The sequence below is a fragment of the Peromyscus eremicus genome, chromosome 6, assembly GCF_949786415.1.
Source record: "Peromyscus eremicus chromosome 6, PerEre_H2_v1, whole genome shotgun sequence".
NCBI lineage: Eukaryota > Metazoa > Chordata > Mammalia > Rodentia > Cricetidae > Peromyscus > Peromyscus eremicus.
The window spans coordinates 106,559,090-106,582,025 of record NC_081421.1 but is presented as its reverse complement, the minus strand read 5'-3'; the positions used below and the strand labels follow the sequence as shown (position 1 = coordinate 106,582,025).

Genomic DNA, 22,936 nt, shown 5'->3' with positions numbered 1-22,936 from the left:
AAGGCTGTAATCTGTTGATATTTGGACTATAATAGTAGAAAGGGCCACAAGACTCCATCTGCACATGATTTTTACACACAGGTAAGGCCAGCTTAGTGAGGGTTTGGATCCTGCAATCTCCCTGCCATGAGTTAGGTGCCAAGGAGGGACTGCATACAGCATGCGCTCCTTCTGAGGTCTCTTGGAGCATGTATCTGTCATCCCCACAGTAATTCAGCCTATCCCTGCAGATACGCCAAGGTTGTGGGACTTCAGAGGGCCATTCCAGTATTACAGTTTTGATTTCTTTTGTTTTGTGTACAGCTTCAACATGGCGGACGATGATCCATACGGAACTGGGCAAGTAAGTCATCATCTCACTAACAACTTTGTTTAAATGTATTCATGTTCCAGAGTACACAGAGACAACACTGATAACTCAGTAGGAGGCAAACTCTAAATTAGTAAACATTACTCCTTTTTTTTTTCAGTTTTTCTGCTCTTCCAGGGTAGGAGAGGGCCCTTTCATATGTATTTTTTGCATAAAATTGTATGTACACTGTATACACGGTGGCCAGAGATAGCCACTGAGCCAGCTGTGGTGGTGTTTGCCTCATCCCAGTATTTGATATGATGACCATGTGTATGTACACACACACACACACACACACACACACACACACACACACACACACACACACACGATAGCCAGTGAGTAAGATTTCTAGGGCCGCTATTATCATCGCTACAAACCCAATGACTTGAGACGATAGAAATCCATCTTTTCATAGGTCTGGAGGCAAGGACTCAAAACTGGGGGCTGGCAGGGCAGTTCCTGCCTCACCCAGCTTCTGGGGGTGGTTAGAGACCCTGGCACCCTCGGCTCACAGCACACCATCACACCAGTTGCAGAGTCTGTTGTTACGTGACTTTCCTCCCTGTCTTTATACACACGTCTCCTCTGTCTTATGAACACATCACGCTTTGGATTGAGGGCCCATCTCCTTCTAGTGTGAATTCATCTTGAGTCATAAAAGCAGAGGCTGCATTTCCAAATAGCAGGAGCACTTAGGGATTCCAGATCTATGTTTTCAAAGGTCTGGAGTTAAACTCTCGATAGTCCCTGGGAATGCATGCTCTTTGAGAGCATTGACAGCATAGCTCAGCTCTGTCTTATCATTGTGTCATCACCGCTGCCATCAGTGTGTTAGCAGTTATGACACAGGTTAACTAGGATATCTGTGTCCTCCTTCTTCCTCCTCGCCTTTTCAACCTACAGAAATGTTGAACGGTCTGATGAATCCACGTTGGTTATTGGGACTTGTTTCTTTCTCTTCTCTCCAGAGAGAGAGCATAGAGACTCTGGAGAGCAGTTTCTAGACACTGGTGTGATTACAGTGGTAATATTAAAAGTGGACTATAATGATCTTTCAAATTATTTAAAACTGGTGTCTGCTTGTTCCTTAGCTATTTATTGAGACTTTATTATGTACAGACGTTAGCGTCCTAGAGATGGAGAGACAAGGGATATGCAGACGGATGGCAAGAGCTGCATTCTAATTGGAAGTTCAGCACCACACTTTCTGTAGTCAGTGGATGCTGCCATGGTTCACTGAGGGACAGAAGCATTAGCAGGGATAGCCGTTTGCTTCTTTGGGGAAAGAGCAGATTAAGGATCACTTTCCAAAGGCAGTCTAAGCTGAGCTGTAAAAGCTACAACCAGTCCAGAAAACACTCCTTACCTAGCTAACCCTGGCACAACATTTGATATTACTTCACATTTACATTTTGATGGTAAACATCTAAGACTACCATTTCCCAAATTTATGCATGCAAAGAACCAGCCAAAAATAAAACTGAAAATGAAATATTTTTAGGGGATCTGGTGTTTCTACAATCAAACAGCCTAGAACAAAATGGGCATCATGTTCTTACCAAGCCAGGTAGAGTAAGCATGTATGACATTCATGTCACCATTATCTCTTCTGATTTTGTTGTAAAAATGGTGCTATTGTATAAATCTAGAACATTTCTCTTTTTTTTTTTTCAGCATAAAAGACACCCGGCAACTAGCATTATCAAAACCCTTTGTTTTACCTTTCACTTTTAATATGCTGTTTCTAACAAAGGCCAACTCTCACCAACATGAGGGCTGTTTCTGCTTGGTTTCAAACCATGCTTTCCGGTCTATACACAGGAAATATTATCAACCAGAGATGGTCTTTTATGCCACAAAAGAGTAAAACCTGCTGAGCACAGTCATTTTGAAAGTTTCTTATGTGGGCAGTTTTGAGCTGCTCAGCAGCAGGAGTAGGCATGTTCTAATATTTTTAATTGGGGAAGGGGGGAAGAGGTCCTTGAAGTTTTGTTTGTTTGTTTTCCTGTCTTGAGCTTTGTATTGTATTTCCTAAAGTCTGCATTCTTCGGGGAAGTGCCCTCAGTGTGTTAGCGTACACTGGAGTTCTTTCTCCACTCCTCACCAAAGAAGCACCCGAGGATGCATGCAATACAGCCTCTGTCTTATCGGACATTTCCCTCGGTCCGTCATTGTGGACACTTCCATGAATACAGCAGAGGATTTCTTTTTGAGGTCATCCTTTCTGCACAGAGATAGTGGACACCCTTTGTGGCCTGGAACTTATTTTTGCAGGATGTAGTTTCCCATTCTGTATTTCTTTGCCGGCAAACAGTGAATGGCACAGGAGAGCTTTGCTAAGCATTGCATTGTAGCCCACTTTTTGCTCCTTCATTGAGAATTTGCATCCCTCAAAACTAGATTTGAAGTGATTTTCATTAAAACATCACATTTTAGGAGCCAGTGATATTTTTCAGAGAATGAAGTGCTTTCTGAAAACCTGAGTTTGACAACCCCCACCCAAACACACACACAAATGAATGTAACAAAATAATTTAAGCATTACTTTTCTTACTCTTAACTGGACATATTAGGATTTGAGGTACCCAGGAATATCCAGTGATTTACTAATGAAGCCAAAAAATACTTACAGCTTGCAAGCTGAGCAGAACAAGTGAAATAAATAATTTGTTTTCTGTGTTACATTTCAACAAGTGACTTTTGAGAGTGAGAAAGACCATAAGCTCATGAATAGGAATGTGAATTTCTAAATGAACTAGTTCCTTTTGGAATAGTTATGAATAGTAACTTATCAAGATAGAGGTTAATTCTATCAAAACCTGTTACATGTCCACTCTTTCAGTTTTGTTAGTTGTGTGTTGTTCCTGTAACAAGTTACCACAATCTTATGACTTGAAACAAGACAAATATCTTCTCCTGTAGGTTGGAGTAAGAATTCCCAAGTCAAGGTACTGCCAGGGCTACATCTTAGCAGCTGTTATTTCCAGATGAGTCCTCCCATCACTCCAGACTCCTGCCTCCGTAGTCATGCTTCTCTTTGATTTCTAACTCTCCTAAGTAGCACACCTGGATAGTCCGGGATAATCCCGTCATTTAGTAGTCTTACATCAATGTCACATGCAATACGTCTTTTGCTGTATAGAGCCTAGGTTCTTTGTATAAAGCATGTAGACATCTTTGGAGCCATTGTGCAGTGTACCACCCTCTACTCAATTCCAGGTTGTAGTAGAGAAGTAGAGGTGGGGGAGGGGAACATGAACTCCTGGCTCACTTGTATTGTCAGTTACTTTGTAAGTTGTGTAGCTACGGTCTGTAACTCTTCCACGCCCAAGAAGGAATCTATTTATCATCAAAACACAGAGATCTAAGATTACATGCATGTGTGTATATGTCTGTCTGTATGCACACATGAGTTCCTGTGAGTGTGCATTCACATGTGTTTGGTGACTGAAGGTCAATGCTGAGTGTCTCTCCCAATCACTAGCCATCTTATCTGTGGGGAGAAGATTTCTCACTTAACCTAGAGCTCGTGGATTCAGCAGGATACCCCACCCAGCAAACCCGATCCTCTCCATCTCCCAGAGCTTGTATTGCAGACAAACACGGCCATAGGCTGCTTTTCACATAGGATCTTGGGCTCTGACCTCAGGTCCTCAGGCTCGTGCGTGCGGCAAGCACTTCATCCACCGAATGGCTCCCCACCATCTGGGGTTATATACTCTCATTCCTCAGAGGGTGCAAGATTCAGATCACTCATTCAACAGATGCTGCTGAAGTGTCCACCGAGCCTGAAGCTCACTTGGCTCTGAAGAGGCACTAGCTAGTGGGATCCACAGGTCCTTGCCTTTGGGGACCCATAGCTCTTACTCTTCTTGAATTCCTTTGTTATAGACATAAGTTCCACATGCCACAGCCTAACTGGGTCTCAGAAAGTCACCTTAAAATCCTGATTTCATATAGACTTTCATTTCTAGTTTTCATTCTTGTAATTAGTTTTTTGGCTTCATGTAAGTTAGAAGAGGAATTAAAATATTTGTATTTTCTTCTTTACAGATGTTTCATTTGAATCCTGCTTTGCCTCATCCAATGTTTAATACAGAATTATATCAACCAGAAATGCCAATGTCAACGGGTAAGATAAACAGGCCCTTTTTCCTGTTGTTTTGCTTTCCCTTAAAAATAGCATTTGGGGTCAGGGATCAGGGAGATGTGGATCAACCCTAACTAAGTATATGTGAAAATACTATAAGGAAGCCTGTCACCCTGTGGGTGCTCAGGACCAAACCCAGGTCCTCTGGAAGAGCCACAAAATGCTCTCAACCACTGAACCATCTCTCCAGCCACAATGGTCTCTTTTCAAATTCAGTGATGTTCATAGGAAGGAAGTGGTGATTTATGTTTTAAAACCAACCTTTCAGTATGCTTTCTGGAAATGTATTTCACAAAAATGTTTCAGCTCACTCACACATTGTTTTAGTGAATGTGGTTTCTGGCATCTACTAGAATACTCCGATGGTATGAGGACTTTCCTTTTCTCCACGTTTTGTTACCCTCTTGTGCTCCTCTTTGCCTTGTCTCAACTCCTCAGTTCCGTACCCGGGGACCATTGTCGTGATCAGCCAGGATGCTAGACACTGGATAAACAGCACAGAAGTCACCTCCCTATTCCGATCCATCCGATAAAGCTTCCAGTCCTAATCCTCCTAACATGACTGTCAATAAACGGATCCACACACTGTTTAATGTCATACGTGCAATAGCACACACACTTCAACTCTTTATTGATTGGCTTGTGTATAACCTTGGTGTGATGGCTCTTTTCACTACTTTGTTTGCACACTCACGTCACCTGCTAGAGTTAACCCATCTTCCCTAGCAGTGTGTTAGTCAATGGAGATTGTATGTGATGTTTTATCCTTCTCGTTTAGAATACTATGGTTGCACCAGCATTTGCCTTTCATTGTTCAAATCAGAAAGTTTTCTACTTTTCCCTCTTCAGACACACACGGGAGGAAGGAGAGTTAATGTCACACCCTCACCAGCATAGGAGAAGTTACAGCACAGAGGCCTGTCTGCCTTTACCCCTAAGTCACCGTCTTTTATGTGAGATCATGAGCTGTCCAGTGTACATGCTAGGTCAGCTTCCTGTGAACAGTAAATGCAGCAGAGGCATCTCTGTTTCCTGCGAACTTCTAAACTCTGAGATCCGAAGTGTTTGCTTTGGTATTACTGTTTTATTGAAAATGTTAAGGACTTGGTTTTACCCTCAGGAAAAACACACGTGTCTATAAAATGCTTCATGAATACTAAACAGTATCCTGAGGCAGATGATTTTTCAAATGTGTTTTTCCTCTTCCTTAGGTTTATAGACTTAGAAATAAAATTATCCAAAGAATCATCTCAGGAAATAGTCAGTGTTCATATTGTGTTGTGGAAACTCTCTTTTCCATAGTGTTAGAAAATTCTTTATAGTTATACCTAAAAATACATTATTTTCTAGTGTTACCAACCCTTTGTTTTTACTGCCGTTTCCTCCTCTCTGATTCAGTGTGTTGTCCAGTTTTTATAGTCCAAGATGGACAGGTCATTTTGTTGAGATTTTAAAGGAACAGGAAGTTTGTCTAAGCCAATATTTGCTTATAATTTTCGTGTGGATTTTTTTCAATCTTCTCTGATTCTTAAAATCTCAAACTATTAGTCTTTCCAACTATGTGTTGGAAACTCTGAAGCAAGGGGTAGCCGCTGGGTCTGTGTTATTTTTCTGTGATTTAATATTCTCTGTACAACAGGAGATCATTTCTCTGGCCCAGAAATGTGGCCAATAGAAAGTTAGCCTTAAAACAATCGTGTGTATATCCAATCTAATGTTCTACTTGGCTTTGAGTGTGCTCTTAAGGGTAATAATGCCCACTCCACATGGAACTTCACATATGTAAGGCAGCTCCTAGAAATAATCCCACAAGTAAGAAGGAAGGGACGTGAAGCCTAATGTGAGGGGGCTCCCTACACCTCCACATCTCAGCAACATCCTGTCCAAATACTGCTTTCTTCCTGGTCTGGCTTCTTGGTAGATCTTTAGGATGTCTAGAGGAAATGTATGTTTGTAATATTGTCATACAAGCTGTATGGCATTCATAGCATGAAATCTTTTTCTAATCAGTTTTATTTCCTTAGAAAAAGTTAAATTCTAGCCGTTTTCTTTCTTAAATTTGAAATTACAGTTACTTTTCTAAAAGTTAAAAATGTCAAGGGATGTGTGTCCTCAGACAGAAGAATGTAGTTTGCTACTTCACCGCGCTGACCAGTGGTACCCACCGCCCATTTGCCTGGCTTGTTTTGCTTCAAATTTGGTCATTTCCTAACTGCCTTTGTACAATTTTAGTCTTTAGTGTTTCTGATTCATCATAATATTGAGAAGATAAACTATATTCTCTTTGAAGTTATAGTTTATTTAAAATTACAACTTCAACTTTTATCTCTTCTCAAATTTATTTATGCAAATAAGGCTTAAGCTTTAGCTGAGAGGGTGAATTTTCAAATGAGCACAGAAGCATTCTTCTAGAATATCTTTAGCTTCAAAGGTCTTCATTTTCATTCAAACAGATACAAAACATCCACTATGTTTGCGTGCTGCACAGCTATGGGTTATCATACTATGACAAAACAGCCAGCTGAGGTCCTCAGGGAATTTCTCATCGTAACATTTATGTTTATGTTCTCAGAAGTTGTGCCATTTATTTATTGTTATTCACTTAAACTATAAACTACTGTTAAAATGCACTGAACTTTGGGGCTGGAGCAATTGGTCAGCAGTTTATAATGTTCGTTGCTCTTCCTGGGGACCCAAGCTTGGTTCCCAGCACCACATGGCAGCTAACAACCACCTGTAACTCCAGTTCCAGGACATCAGACATCCTTCTGGCTTCCTTGGGCACCAAGCAAAACACTCAGATACAAAAAAATAGAGTAAATATTTTTAAAAATAAGGATATATTTAATATTTCAAAAGAGAACACATCTTTGTAGAATCAATAAAATTGATTTGAAACATAATTTCAGCTTTTGACTTGCTTTGTATTTCATACTAGATTCTAGAAGTCTCACAGTTTTTTCTGGTTTTCCTTTGTTGTGTTTGTTTTTAACAGATGGCCCATACCTTCAAATATTAGAGCAACCAAAACAGGTAAGGATGAAGGGGTGGGGCGTTTGTTAATGTCAGAGCTCTACACCTAATACTAAGGCTCAGGCATTGAATAATGGTAGCTAATCTGATACCAGAGGTGGTTTATCAGGATGATCAACAGCCTGCCATGTTATGTAATACCTTCCTGTGTCTACTTTACATTTTCCTTAGGCATTCTTCAAAAGGCCTTGAAACTTCAGTGAATTATAGATCTTTTGTATTCTGCATCTCTTTTGGCATAGCTTATCAGCCACTTCTAGGGAAAGCACTGGTGATTTTCACTCATAAGGAAATATTCATGTAGAGGTTCATATCTACTCCCTATTGGTCATGTCCATGCCCACAGGATACTTCTCAGGCCTTTAGAAACTCCGGCCTTTTCTGTATGTGGAATGTGGAGCCCGAGGCACTGAAAGCATTCAGGGATGATTAGAATGGACCATAGAATCCCCACCACACATGCCAGTGACCACTGACTTTAGTCCCAGCTTCTCTGGAGCAAGAAGAGGACCGTGTGTGTGTGTGTGTGTGTGTGTGTGTGTGTGTGTGTGTGTGTATAAGCATGTCAATGCAGGTCAGACCCCAACTTTTGGGAGTTGGTACCCTCCTGCTATGTGGGTCCTGGAGATCAAACTCACACCAGGCTCGGTGGCAGGCACCTTACCTGCTGATCAGTCTAGCCACCCCAGAACCTTATTTTTTTAAGCTTAGCACTATGATAAGACTTTCAATGTGCAGTTTGTTATCATGAACCCCAAAGTCATAGGTATTTGTGATTTATTTGAACGGTTAATATGGTTCCAGAATTCAAAATTTAATTCACTATGTGTGAATATATAAAATGTGAGTAAAACATTGTCTCTGTTTACCACTCTGTTTTTTATATCTAGCTTTAGTGGAAGTAAGGAGGTTGTATCTCAGTCAGACTTTTGACTGCATGGATGTGGCCTCTCTGAGGTTAATGACTCGTTTTAAGTAAATGGAGTTCCTGAGATGAATAGGGGTAGATAGCAAACATTTAATTTCAAAATGTTAGCATTAGAAATTCATCAAGATTATGTATTTAAGACATCTTATTTTTTAGTTTTTTTATTTGATTTCAAAAATTGACTTTTTTTTGAGACAACAATCTCTGTAGTCCTTGCTGACTTCAAACTGGTGGCAATTCCCCTGCCTCCACCTCCCAGCTGCTAAGATCACAGGTGTGAGTCACCACACCCAACTCAGAGTCATCTTACCATCCTAAAGAGCAATATAAAGTTCCATCTTTAGAATAAATGCCACGTTGTATAGAACTTTAGATACTCTTATGCAACCAGGAATAATACCTAGTTAAGTTTAATGGTTTGAATCACCATTAAATCACATTGATTACAGCATTAGGCATCACTCTCCATAAGGTATGAAAGTGTACGTGTACATATTTTTCCAATGCCATAAAGGAATGTTGTGATTAAAGATAAGGAACTAACTGCTGTGTTGATTTTTTGAGTTAGAAATGTTCTTTTTCTTGGGGGTCTTTTGGACACAGATTTTTTTCTAGGTCTAATGGAAATGAATCAAAGCATAGATTAGTAATATTTAGACTATTTAGTTTCATTGCATAGTTCTCAGTGTTAACTGTCTAATCATGTTGTGCTGTGTCTTGTTTTGTTTTTGAGGCAGGGTCTTACTATGTAGCTTGGCTGGCCTCAAACTCACAGAGCTCCATCTACATGCCTCTGTCTCCCAAGTGCTGGGGTTAAGGATATGTGCCACCTAATAGAGTTTTAAACTGGAGGTGTGTTTAGATTTTCTCAGTTAAGTAGGTCTCCATCTTTATGGTTAGCCATTTGTAACATCCAGGAGCTAGCTCTTACACATGCTGCTGTCTAGTTTTGGATTCATTGATTTCAAGTATTGTGCAAACTGGATTCCAAGTGCTGAGAAGACTGTCAAGTTTAGAGTAGTGTAGCACACGGACCATGTCCGTAACACTGATGCACTTTATTTGAAAAGACACGCCTGTGGCCTGCCCCAGTTCAGCTCCAATCAGAGCAGATAAAGGAACACCTTCAAATAATTAGCGTAACTATTTCTGACTAAAGGTGAAGTGGAGAGCTTGGCAGCAGCAATCTGAGATGAGAAGGCTGCAGCTGAGACAAGCTGTGGCATTGTGTCCAAAGCCCTGAACTTCTCGTCATTCCTCCTCAGCAGAGGAGCCAGTGAGGTGCTGAAGATGCAGACACCAGCCAGCATCATTGACATAATAACTTCTGGAAAGTACTTCTTGTCTCCATAATTGTCTTCCATAGTTATATGTGTTTAGAAACTTGTGTGTAACATTGTCATTGTTGTTTTAATAATTACTGCTTGTGTTCACCTCTGCAGAGGGGATTTCGATTCCGCTACGTATGTGAAGGCCCATCACATGGCGGACTCCCTGGTGCCTCTAGTGAGAAGAACAAGAAATCCTACCCTCAGGTCAAAGTAAGTTTGAAGTCTACCACTAGCCAGGGAACTGTTTTAAATGAATATGAATGAATAGGATACTCCTTTGTCCTCAGCAGAAGTGTTTACATGGTTATTAGGATTTTTGAATAGAAATTCATCTCATGGAAATGACAAATTTTCAAACACCATTAACATCTCCATTTAATTGAAATGGTTCCAATGCCAACTAAGAAAAACTTAATACCTCTCCATTGATCTTAAAGCTGTCTTATAAAATCTTGAAGATTTAAATTGTATATTCTCTGATGTTTTAGTAAAACTTTGAGCCAGGTGTCGTGGTACATACCAGTAGTCCTAGGGCTTTGGAGGGTAGGGGCTGGAGTACCAGGCATTCAAGGCCAGTCTCAGCTAGATAGCAAGTTTGAGGTCAGTCTGGGCTATGTGAGACCCCTGTCCCTAAGAAAGCCAAGCAAAAAAAAAAAAAAAAAAAAAAAAAAAAAAAAAAAAAAATGTCTTTGAGACAAATTCCAAATACTGGGTTTATAAAGATTTCATGACAGAACAGTTGACAGACTATGTAGTCTATAGAGTATATTATTTAAGGTCATAAATTTAGTCCCAAAGTGATGAGCTGAATGGGCTTCGAAGAGACTTATCCAACTGTCCAAACGTATAAATACACAGATACTGCTAGTATGTACTTCATAAAATGTTTTAGATTTAAATGAGGAAATATACTTAGGTACTCCATAGAGAGCCTGACAGGGACCCTGTGCAGCCACTCAGAATGAATTCTGTAGTATGGAACGGGCATGAGATTGGGTACAATTTCACTGTCTTTAGCTTCTGACATTGGTGATTTAATTGATAATATCATTCTCTAGTTCTGAGTTTTTTATTTTCCTAATTCAGTGCCATGTTTTCAGAGACTGATAATGATTTTTCAGGGAAACAATGAAAAATTGCAATTTAGTCATTTAAAGTTTTTGTTTGCTCAGTAATTCAAACTTAGACTAACAGTTACCAGCAGTAGAAGTTACCATCCTTCGATCTCTGTCTTCCTGCCAGCTTGTTCTGTGAACTCAGTATTCTGACACTGGGGGTTTACCTTTGGTTTTACCAGCCTTGTAGTTTATTCCTCCTTTTCATACCCCCTTCCAGGCCCAGGCCTTCCTAGTTCCTCTCCCTCTGTCTCAAACAAAAGAGCCATGGCATCCTTTATCTTTCCAGTGAAACTCAGCTCCTGGCCTGGATTCTATGAGTCACAGTTTCATTTTAAGACTCTTAGCTCCAGTTGGGGAATGAAACGTATTTTTCTTAGAAAAGGTAATTGGACATAGAAGTGCAATGTTTTTCATTTGCAGAAGGCCACAGTTATATTAGACAGTGTTTTTCAGAGAAATAGAACCAGTGGAATGGAGATGAGTGGATAGATGATGGATCAATAGGAAGGTGGATAGACAGATGAGAGGTGGAATTGACTGTCCTAATTATGAAAGACAAGAAGTCCTACTGTGGACTATCTGTAATGTGTATCCAAGGATGCTGGCAATGTTCCAAGCACAGAAGCCTGAGCACCAGGTGACTGATGGGACTCTCAGTCTAGGACCAGTGGCCCAAGAATCTGGGAGCGGCAATGCAGGAGAGCCTGAAGTTCTGATGCCCTGGGGGCACAGGGGGCAAAACTGAGGAGTGCCCCACTTTCTCCTGGGACAGAGGAAGGAGAAGGAAGAGGAGGAGAGGAGAGGATTCTCTCTGGCTTTTCGTTCTAGCAGGGCTTCTACCTCACTGGATACATCTGTCCACACTGAGGGTAGGTCTTCCATCAGTCCAGCACACTTGCCAGTCTGTCATGTGCAGACACTGGGCAGGGAAAATGCTTTCTACATTTTCCCACTGTAGTTGACTGCACACTTAAAATTATCCATCAGGACAGTCAGTGGCTTCAAGTCCTTTTTAACCTAGCTGAGGAATGCAGAACAGAACACCAGCAAAGAAAACAAATGATTTCTTCAACATCAATGATTTATCATCTATTACCTTTTATAATATTTATTAGCACTGAGGAACTGGGGCTCAGAGTTAGGGCAGGGGCCTCTCTCTCCTGCAGCTTGCTGGCCCTGCCATGTAGAGTGTGTGCTGCTGCTTGGGCGGGGGCAGGAGCTTAGGACAAGACCTGGAGGGCTGTAGTAAATTAGGGCAGGGAGGATGAAAATTCTGGACTGCAAAGAAGAAATGGGCAGAGGGCATCAGGAGTTGTCAGATCTAGAACTTCCCACCTTTCTGTGTGTCGTATATAAATACCATGTGCACTTATGTGTCTGTATCTGTGGCAGGTAACTGAGAATCACTTGTCAACGCTAACACTAAATGATGAACTAAAGATCTAATGTTAGGAGAAAAATAGGGTTTTTCTGTGTGGGCCCTGTACAAACAGTATAAGTTGTGGTCTGTTCATGAACTCTTTCCTTCAACGGCACTAGAACTTTGTGGTCCACTGTGCATGAAAAATGGGAGCATCTGTAGAATGCTGCTTCCAGGTGGTGTCATGAAATTACCTCACGTCCACCCCACAGTCCATCCCCAGAGGTGGGCGCATGCACTTACTGAGAGAAGTAACACTTCTGTAGCCTTGCACGAGCACGGCCTGTGACCTGTAGCAAGTACATTTGTTCAGACTTACAGGAAAGATGGTCGGGCTCGGCTTCTTCTTCACCCTCATCAATATCCTCTGTCTCTGAACTCGGGCCCTGTTTCCCTGCCCTGCCTCTTCAGGCACCCCACCCTGCTGTCCGTGGAAGGCTAGTGGTTGATGTGATGGGAAGACGGCAGTACGGGTTTAAGGAATGTTGGAAGCTTTGGGAACTGGTCGTGACTGGGGTCTACAGAAATCAAGCTGTACTTTGCGGAGCGTGTGAACTTCTGTCTTCTTTGGGAGTCTTCTTGTTGACTGTTCAAATCAAAGGCCCAAGGTGACTTTCACACCAACTCAAGGAGTCTCCCCAAGCCCAGCATTTCCCATGAGAAGTACTCCCATGCTTAGAACTATGGCAGATAACTGGGACGAAAGCTCTGCCTAGGTACCCTCTCTCTGCGGTACTTCCTCTTCTGGAACTCGGGCCACTGTACCGTGTGGCGATGCATGTTCCTTTCACGGATCTGAGAGGAAAGAAGCTGCTTAGCTCTCTAATCTTGCTGTACATTCTTTCTATTTCCCTCTTGATTAACTGCTCTGGGATTACTTATTCCTGTGTCCTCATGGGTGTAGTTAACGTTCTCTTCAGACTGAAGCATTCTTTCCGCTGCCTTTGGTAGCGCTGGATTGGTGAATATTCTTTTTTAAAAACTAATTATTTCACATTACAAAATATTTCAAGCCTACAAAATTTAAAATTCTATATGGCAAATACCATATACCAAAATGTCAATTTAAAGGATAGTAATATTTTCCCTATTTGCTGTTTGTCTGTGTCTTTCTCTGGGTCTCTGTCTCCCTCTCTCTGTGAACCTCACCATAGTTATGGTAGAAGCGCCCCACACCACTTTGCCCTCTTACCGTCCGCTGTTCTGAATGGCCTTTCTCTGAGATGTTTTTATATTTTACCACATAAGCATGCATTCATAACTAAAATCACTTTTAAGAGAATTACTTTTTACTAGCTTTAACCCAAAGTTTTTATTATATATGATGGCTCCTCCTTTTCAAACCAAAACAGGGTTAAAACTGATCTGCCTGAAGATTAAGCCATGATCGCTTTGATACTGTCTGTTCCCTTTTACTGTCTGAATAAAAATGTCTTCAATCACATTACAGAATTCATGCCGACCCTTAAAGCAAAAAAGTCATATTCAAGGGGAAACCTCGGGAAACAAAATACGCAGAATTTAAGGAAGCTTTCCGCTGTTTAAAAACTGAGTAATCCATTGTCTGTCCTAAAGCTCTCCCTTGGGTGTTTGCTGGGTTCTGATTTCATCAGGGAGACAGCGGAGAGCCTCTTCTGGACCCAGCCTGTCGCTGCCTGTTCTTGACTCAGCAAGGAGTGCCAGGGAAGGGTCGCTGCCATCCTTTTCCCGAAAGTGGTGCAGAAAAATTTTAAATCAAAGTGCCTTCCTGAAGCAGGTGGAGCGAGGCCAAGAGAAGCTGCATGTGCTTTAGGAATGCTTCTGCAGCCCATCGGCAGTCTCTTTGAGTCCTTCTGCACTGGCACCCTGTGCAGATTGCACATGGACATCAGTATCTTTCATTTCTAAAATACGATTTATTTGTGATCGTCAAACTCCAGGAGCTTGGAACACAGTGGTGCCAGTGTGACTGTTGCGATCAGCTTTGCAGGCCACTGCTTCGCTGCCCGCCTTCTGGGGTTGTATGTGCACTGAAAGGGTATACTGGAATGTTCCGGTTAACAGCTCCTGGCCCCTTCCTCCCACCTGCTGTAAAGTCTGCACTCTTAAGTACCTCTCACTTAAAAATCCTTAATGTTAACTTTCTGTCAAAGTTAATAAAGCCTGGCTGATCTGCTGTGTGCTTGAGGATATCAAATATCTTTGCATAAGCTCTCTTTTCTTTGCACGGACATGTCTGAATCCGGAGGCTTGCCATCCTAAAGATCTAGTTGGAATACTAATTTTGAATAATTTAGCCTGATACAGTTACCTAACATGCCAGGGGGAAAGAACACCATAACCGATTGGGCGTGCATTCAGAACCTGTTCATAGAACAGAACCTGTTCGTAGCATTTATTAGGATGTCCTTTGACACTGCTAAGATGTTTGCTCTGCTCAGATAAAAGAAAATAGCCACATTTTCTACAGATGCACACCCTGTGCTTTGTAACACACATGCACACAGATGCACACACATACACACACAAGCTTATTGAAACAAGGGCTTTATAACTCAAGATCCATGGATCCTTTCATGGTTTCAGAAAGGGTTGGGACTTGTTAGTTTACACATAGAATTTTATGTATATTCATGTGGATTTTTAAAATCTTGAACATGTATAAAAATAATGCTGAAGGGTATTGGCTTTTTGACAGCAGCTCATTAAACTGGTCTCTACAATTTTTCTTTTTCTTTTTTGGATAGGGTCTCATCATGTAGTGTAGGCTGGCCTTGAACTCACCACCCTACCTCTGCCTCCAGGGTATTGAGGAATTGCAGGTGTGCAGTTGCCTTGAATATTTTCCTTCTTTCTTTTTTCATTTCTAAACTTTATATTTACATTTTTACCCATTTTTGGTAAATTGAAGCACTTCGTGTTTCTCAACACGTAATTTAAGGTAGTTGCCCTTCAGTTTTCCAGTCAATGGAAAAGATGTGAGATTTAGTGCCAACAGCCAGAAAAGGGGAAGTCTCAGTTAGTCATCTGTCTCCGTCTGTCTATCTGTCTCTCTCCCTGTCTTCCTGCCCCCTCCTCCCTCCCCTCTCCCCCCACTCCCACCTCTCTTTGATACTGATTAAATATGAAGCCAGTCGTGGTTAAAACCAAAAAAGAAAAGAAAATTATTTCACTAATATTCACTCAGCACTGTGGCAGGCCCTAAGCTACAGACAGGTGACGTTCTCTGTATAACCATCTACATAGTCTTTCTTCTAAGTAGCCTAGAAGTTTTGCATTTGGCTCCCAGAATAAAATACTGACTTAGGAGATTTTAAAAATAGCCCTTTAAATCAGTGTTACCATTAGAAGTTGGAGAAAGCTACACATTGAAGGAAACTTTTGACATAAATCAGAGCAGTGAAAATTAATCCTGAGAATTAGGAGAATCAGGCTTATCGGATTTGCAGGTTGTCTGAATTTCTAGGCCTGGCATGGTGGCCTGCCTCTCCTGGCCTTCCTCTACCCCTCCCATGTTTTTCTGCATGTACACGTGTTCTTAGGATGGTTGTTTGTATGGTCATCTCTGATCGAAGTGGTCTCTGTTTGAAGAGGATTAATGCATCCACCATTCAATCAGGAAGCCACATATGGTCCTCAATTGTCTCCAAGCACCTTCTCCATAGTCAGGGACTTCTCAGTCTTTGGCAGGTACAGGGGTGCTGCTGCTGGCTTTCCCACAGTCCCCCTCCTTCCTCCTAAGTGGACTCCAGGTCAGAGTCTTCCAAATGGTGTTCACTTTCTTGAGGTCTAAGGGAGGTGGGATGGAGGATACATGCAGAGTTTCACTGACACCTTTGGCCTCGGTGTGCGGAACAGAGGGACGTAAGGATGCTCATTTACCCTTCTCCTGCGGTCATCACAACACTGCACAGAAGCAGCTTCTCTGATCCTCCTTTTGTCCATGAGGAAGTGGAAGTGCAGGAAAAGCTGAGCCACTCTGCCCGAGTCCCACTGCCTTTCAGGAGTGAGGCCCAGGGTTCTAGTGTAAGCAGTGTGATGTGAGATCCCATGCTTTTTAAATAAGAAGTCTCTTATTAAATACGTCACCAAGCTAGTGCTGCCATCAGCCTAACTAGCTGTTGTACGAACTTGATAAAAACTATCATTTCCTCAGGTGTAAATGTTTTGTTACTGTCTATTTCTCAGTAACAATTACTGAAGATAGTACTTCTGTATACATTATGCAAGTAAATGATTCATTATAAAACAATGGGAATTTTCAATGGTTCATTATTAAGAGCTCAGAAATCACTCAGATATAATTTGAATCTACCACACAGATGGCTAGAACCCACACTCTCAAGCACATGGAATATTATTAATTATGATACTAAGTACTTCTCTCTACTTAGATCTGTAGTTCTGAATCATAGGTGTGCATAAGAATTATTCAAGCCGGGCGGTGGTGGCGCACGCCTTTAATCCCAGCACTCGGGAGGCAGAGCCAGGCGGATCTCTGTGAGTTCGAGGCCAGCCTGGGCTACCAAGTGAGTTCCAGGAGAGGCGCAAAGCTACACAGAGAAACCCTGTCTCGAAAATCAAAAAAAAAAAAAAAAAAAAAAAAAAAGAATTATTCAAAAATGTCCAACTACAGTGATGTTTAGGGCCCACTTCACATATATGAAACACAGCATGTCATCTAGTGGACCAGGTTTCTGTGGTCATTTCCTGAGGATGTCTATTATTTTATAATGATAATATGTGCTAGCAGGGTTGAAAAGAAGTCAAGTGTCATCAAGGAATAGAATATTATATCATTGTATTTTTAAATGATAATTGAGAATCTGCGTGACCTAAAAAACTGCCGAGGATCTAGTATTAAGACAGTAGGCTTGCAAGACCTGTGAGATGGCTCAGCAGGTAAAGGCATGTGCCACTGAGACTAACAACATGAGTTTGATCTTCCGATCCATGTGGTGAAGGAAAAAAATGGACTCTGAGAGTTGTCCTCAGATCTCCACATGTATAGCATGCACTGCCCCCCAAAGCCAACACTAAATAAATAAATGTAATTTTAAAAACGACAAATAATCTGAAGTATTCCTTTCTAATAGTTCAGATATTAGCCTGTGTGCAGCCGAGACTGGAGCAAGTGTGTACACTTTAGTTTTGTTTACTCGTGAATTAAACTAAATTGCTTGAGCCCGGGCTCCTACTAGAGTAGCTGGACTTTGGACTGAAAGGAAAACACTGTGAGTCAGACTCACTTAGCAGCTACAGTATGTTTTAGCTGCAGGCAAGAGACATAAAGACACAGAACTACATAAACTGATCTCCTCACAAGCCCCATGGGAGACAAGCCAGAATGGTTCCCAAGCTTTACTCCACAGAAAACTTTCCTCTAAACTTATTTCAAGTGGTGGCTTTGTTCAGTGTCAAAGCCTTGTCTGTGGAGCAGGTGATCCTTCAGTGTAAAACACTGAGAAATGTGTCTACTATAGAAAATATAGCCCCTGTGCCAAAGACACAGCAAACCTTTTCTATAATGTGTAAATAAACTTCTAAAAAAGTAGGAAGGAGGAAGAGGTCGGGGAGAAAGATCAACAAGATGTATGTATGAATATGTCATAATGAAACATATGCCTTTGTATACTGTTTTTAAAGCACACACAGGCACATACACAGACAGACAGACAGAGAGTACTCAAATGCCATTAAAACAATGGGGGAATTTCGAAAGCACAGTAGCTTTTCATGCATACTGGGGTCATCCTGTCCTAGACCTAATTGCTGACCTGAGTAATTCAGGGGCGTGGTTTCTAGCTGTCTCACAGAAGTAAAAGGTAAGGTTTGGGTCTTTCCTGTCTGAGGTCCTGAAACTGAGTCCTCCACTGAAGTCAGGACTCTTTTTTTTTTTTTTTTTTTTTTTTAAGATTTATTTATTTATTCTGTATGTAGTGTTCTGTCTGCATGTATGCCTGCAGGCCAGAAGAGGGCACCAGATCTCACTATAGATGGTTGCGAGCCACCATGTGGTTGCTGGGAATTGACCTCAGGACCTCTGGAAGAGCAACCAGTGCTCTTAACCTCCGAGCCATCTCTCCAGCCCAAAGTCAGGACTCTTGCAGGGCTGCAGTGTCTGTTAGTGGGTGACCTTCAGAGCCATAGTGAAACGGCAGGTTCCAGTCTGGACCCTGAGGAGTCAAAAGATGTGATATCTCTCCAGAGAATCAGGCCTGGCTCTTACAAACACAGAGCTCAAGTTTATATACCCTGCAGACTCTAGAAACGCCAGGTCTAGAAATGAATAGAGTGAGTCCAGGTCCAGGGATACCCTCCATTCCTGGCAGGAAGAAACAAAATATAATCTTTTCACATATGAACTCCTGACCACAAATGAAACACATACGCAAGCAAGTCAGTATTATCGTCAGCACACCAGTGAAAAGCAGGAATAAATTTCCAGAATCTTTAGATACCCGAGTTATCAGTTGTTTGATACATTAAGTACAAAATAAGTTTGCTTGTACTAGAGAAGATTTGGGGATTGAAAACAGGCCAGGAAGAATTAAGGCCAAGTACAAGTTTTTCAAATCATATATCATTGAAATGGTCTAGACATCAGAAAAATAATCGTCAGATGGCAAAGTGGATAATGAGGTTCCTCAGAGTGGAACAGAGAGACATGGAGACCGGAAGAAAGGGTGAGCCGGAGGGTGAAGAGCAGCAGGTGTCTGTCTGAAGTCCTGGGAGGAGTTAACATGGCTGTACATGTGTGCTTCTCCGTGTATGGGTCCCAGGCTGGCATGCAGTCCTCGGCTTGTGGACAGCATAGTCAGGGTTTTAAGCAGCAGCTGTGAAGTCACCTCCAGCACTGGGTGTAATGTCGCTTCCTAGATTTACATTTATTAGTGGTGTGATGAAGCGTGGCTAAGCCTCAACTTCTTCACCTGTGAAACTGGCATAGAGAACCAAATTCATAGAATATGTAGGTAAATTCAGTTGTTCTATGCCTGGTACACAGCCAGCACTAAAACATAATTCCTTCTGTTTTTTGTTTAAAATTTCATGAAATTGAATACTATACCAAAAGCTTGTATTTAGAGGTAACACATGATGTTGTAGGAAGCTCATAGAAAACAAGAGGCAGAAAGAATTTTTAGTTTGGTTAGGTCCCTTCACTGCCTCCTGGCAGGCCCTATGCATCTAATGTGCACAGTATTATATTCATTTCCTAGGGCTGCCATTACAAATAACTGTAACCTGGGTCATTTTCAACAACAGAAGTTTATTCTCCAAAGGTTCTGGAGACTCCAGAGTCGACAGTGAAGTTGCCAGTGGGTCGTGCTCCCTCCGGAGGCTTCAGGGAAGAATCAATCCTTGCCTGTTTCAAGCTCCGGGTGGTTGCTGGCAGTCCTCAGCATGTCCCAGCTTGCAGCCCCGTCTCTGATTTCTGCTTCTCTCTTCACATGGCTGTTCTTCCTGACTTTGTAGCTGAATCTCCCCCTCCTTTCTCTTATAAAGACACCAGCCAGTGTGGTTAGGGACTGCCACATTGTGTAATAGGACCTCTTCTGACTAGTTGTGTCTATAGAAAGACTATATGTAGATGACGTCATCTTCTGAGCTTCTGAGCGGGTATGACTTCTGGGAAGCGCTCTTCTACTCACTCACTGTGAGCACCATGCCCACTGGTTAAGCAGTGTTCCTGAGAGTATGTGGTTAAGGCCATATCATTCCATGCAGCACTCAGAAAGCAACTTATGCGCATCCATGTGCAACGTTGTTATATAGTTAGGTAGTGGTAGAAAATCTTTCAGGTCTGAGGGATTTGCCAGTGCACTGGTGTTTTAAATATTGTATTCTAGAAAGAGAAATTCCTAAGGTATTTCTTTATTGAGTAGATGGAGGGTATGGTAGTGAATGTTTGACAGCAGTCTCTTAGATGTAGTGCTCTTAACTGTAACATCTGCCAGTTTCCTTCCCACAGGAAATTCCAAGGTACTAATGTGAAGTCAACTGGCTTGCAAAAAAATACAAAATAAAATAAATTTGTGAATTTAACTATCAACTCTGTGAACTACTCAACCCATTTCCAACATACTACTTCAAGATTTCATTAAAAATGATAATTTACGAAGTCACATCTTAGATATTAACCCCATGAACAATAGTGAGATCAAGAGAAGGTGATAATTTTTTTCCCATAGGAAATAGGTTCTGTACCCATATGTTGCACAACACAGTTGCCAAAGATTTGCAGGATATGAGTGAGCCGGTATGTGCTATTGTGGAGAGTTGGTCTTGTGAGAGTTAGAGAGCCGTGGGTTAGTGGGAGGGACACTGTGTTGGAAAGCAAAGCCCAGATCTCCTTCCCGATTGTGCCGCTTGCAGGTGGTGCCATCTTCAGCAAGCTGCCAAAGCTCTTCAAACTTTGCTTTGTTTACGAGTTGAAAACAGAGACAACTACTTTGCAGGAATTGTGTGTGGTTAATGAAGAACGAATCTGTTTTTAAAAGCAGCCTAGCATTGTCCCTGGCACATCTGTAGCATGAAAAGCTCGTTTGAGGCATGTGTGTAGACTGAATAAAAAGCCACGAAGATGCTTGTTATTTCCACAAGAGCAGAAGTTTGCGTGTACTGTATTAACAGCACCTGGAAGATATCCAGGCATAGAAGGTAGTCAGCGGTTACTTGTACTGTGAACAAGTGGTCCGTCAGTGTGCAGAAGCTGAGAGAATGATCTGAGGGAGCCCTAGTCCTCCCACGGTGGAGCTAAAGGAGACACTGGCTGCACACGTGTCCACCGGGTCTCCACCTGCCATTCCTGCTCGCTCTCCACCAGCCTACTTCTCTTCTGCTTCTCCAACCCAACATGACTAGCAGCCAGGACAGCCACATCCCAGTCCTGGCTAGACACTTAGGCGTAGCACCAACCTTTTCCAGGTTGAAATCGGCTTTTCTGCCTCAGTTTCTAAGCCCATTTGAATCTTCCAATTGCAAAATAAGAATTTAAAAACAAAAGCTAAAAAGGTTTAAGCAAAATGGACATTTATTTATTTTAAAAACTCAAAATTCTAAGGGAAGAAGTAGTAAGCACCAAATTCTACCAAACCTGTAGAAAAGCTTCCATCTGGCTTTTCTGCCTCTCAGCTGTCCTCTCAAGGCCGTCGGCAGCTCGGCTCACTGTGAGCAGCGTGAGTTTTCCAAAAGCTGACATCAGTGCTTGCAGTCCCCTCTGGGCTGTTCCTAGGCCTCTGTTGCTGGGTAGTTCCACCACCTGCCCCTAAAGGTAGCAGTCCAGCGACAGCCATTCCCACCCTCTGCCCTGATTCTGAAAGTGACGTTAGCCACTGACAACCAACGTGGAATGAATTGAGTGGGTGGCTCACCAAGCAGAGCTCTGTATACTAGTCAAATGCAGAGGACCCGAAGTCACAAGTGTCAATTAATTCTTCCCTCTTATGATCAGCCTAAAATGTCTAAACTCTTTAATTCCTAAAGCTGTGTAATCTGGGTGGTTCTTCCTTTGAGAACGGCTGCTCCATGTCACTCCTAGTGTGAAACTTTTGTTTAGAAATAAACCAAAAAATTATTTATTTATCTACAGATATCACTTGCATTAATAAAATTTCAAGAAACACAAAGACATATAAGTGAAGAGCAAATTCCCCTTCTGTTCAAGATTCCTTTCTTCCCTGGAGAGAAGGCTGTTATGAACTTCTTGAGTGCACTCCCAAACATCCCATGCATTTACAGGCTCACCATGTTATCTTTATGCCGGTCAGCACATTTATACTTGCACATCCAAATGCATGTAAACATAAGTAAAAGCTTATGGATGCACATGTACTCTACTGATCTATAAAACATCCATTGCTTACTTTTTTTTCCACTTAATGAATCTTAAACAATCTGCAGTACCCCCCCAAGACCTCTCAAAAAGTGAGATTGCATGAATACGCAGCAAAGCCAGATGCAAATGCAGCCCTGTCCCCTTAGTAACTGTGTAACCTTGAGCCACCTTCTCCATGCCCCTGTAAAACTAGCATCAGAATCACTCCATACCTCAGAATGTTGTTGGGAATATGAAATGAATTAGCGCTATAAAGAGCGGTATCTGGCCCAGGGAAGTGTTCTGATGTGGATTTTCATATCAGTTCACTCTGTCAAGGCTGAGTTGCTTTCTGCTACTCACAGGCTGCTCCTCCTAGCTGTTTGGGACATGCTGCCTTTTCTAATGTCCCAGTCTGCCTTCTGTCAGCGGCCAAGCTTAGTAATAATGATTGACAGTCATTTCTGCCTTATCCTGAGGTCTTTGTTGCTTTGGAATGTTTTGTCATTGAGATAGCTTTTTTTAAAAAGATTTACTTATTTTTATTTTATGTGTCTGAGTGTTTTTGCCTACATGTATGTATATATGTGCCTCATATGCATCCAGGGCCCATCGAGGCCAGAAAGAGGGTGTTGGGACCCTGAAACTGGAGTTACAGTTGGTTTGAGCAGCCACATGGGTTTGCTGTAAGAGCAGCAAGTGTTTTTAACCACTGAGCCATTCTCCAGCCCAGAGATACCATTTAAAAAATATAATGTGTAATTTTTTGTTTTGTTTTGAGATAGAGTCTTCCTATGTAGCCCTA

General features: G+C 41.8%; 1 protein-coding gene across 1 annotated transcript in view; it reads left to right on the top strand.

Annotated features, from left to right (window-relative positions):
• Nfkb1 (nuclear factor kappa B subunit 1) overlaps positions 1 to 22,936 on the top strand; it is a 115,529-nt gene that overhangs the window by 24,184 nt on the left and 68,409 nt on the right. The window contains exons 3-6 of the mRNA XM_059266309.1: positions 304 to 343; positions 4,409 to 4,487; positions 7,501 to 7,538; positions 9,909 to 10,007. Coding sequence (XP_059122292.1) covers positions 311 to 343; positions 4,409 to 4,487; positions 7,501 to 7,538; positions 9,909 to 10,007 — 249 coding nt within the window. The 5' untranslated portion in view covers positions 304 to 310. The remainder of the gene's footprint in view (positions 1 to 303; positions 344 to 4,408; positions 4,488 to 7,500; positions 7,539 to 9,908; positions 10,008 to 22,936) is intronic.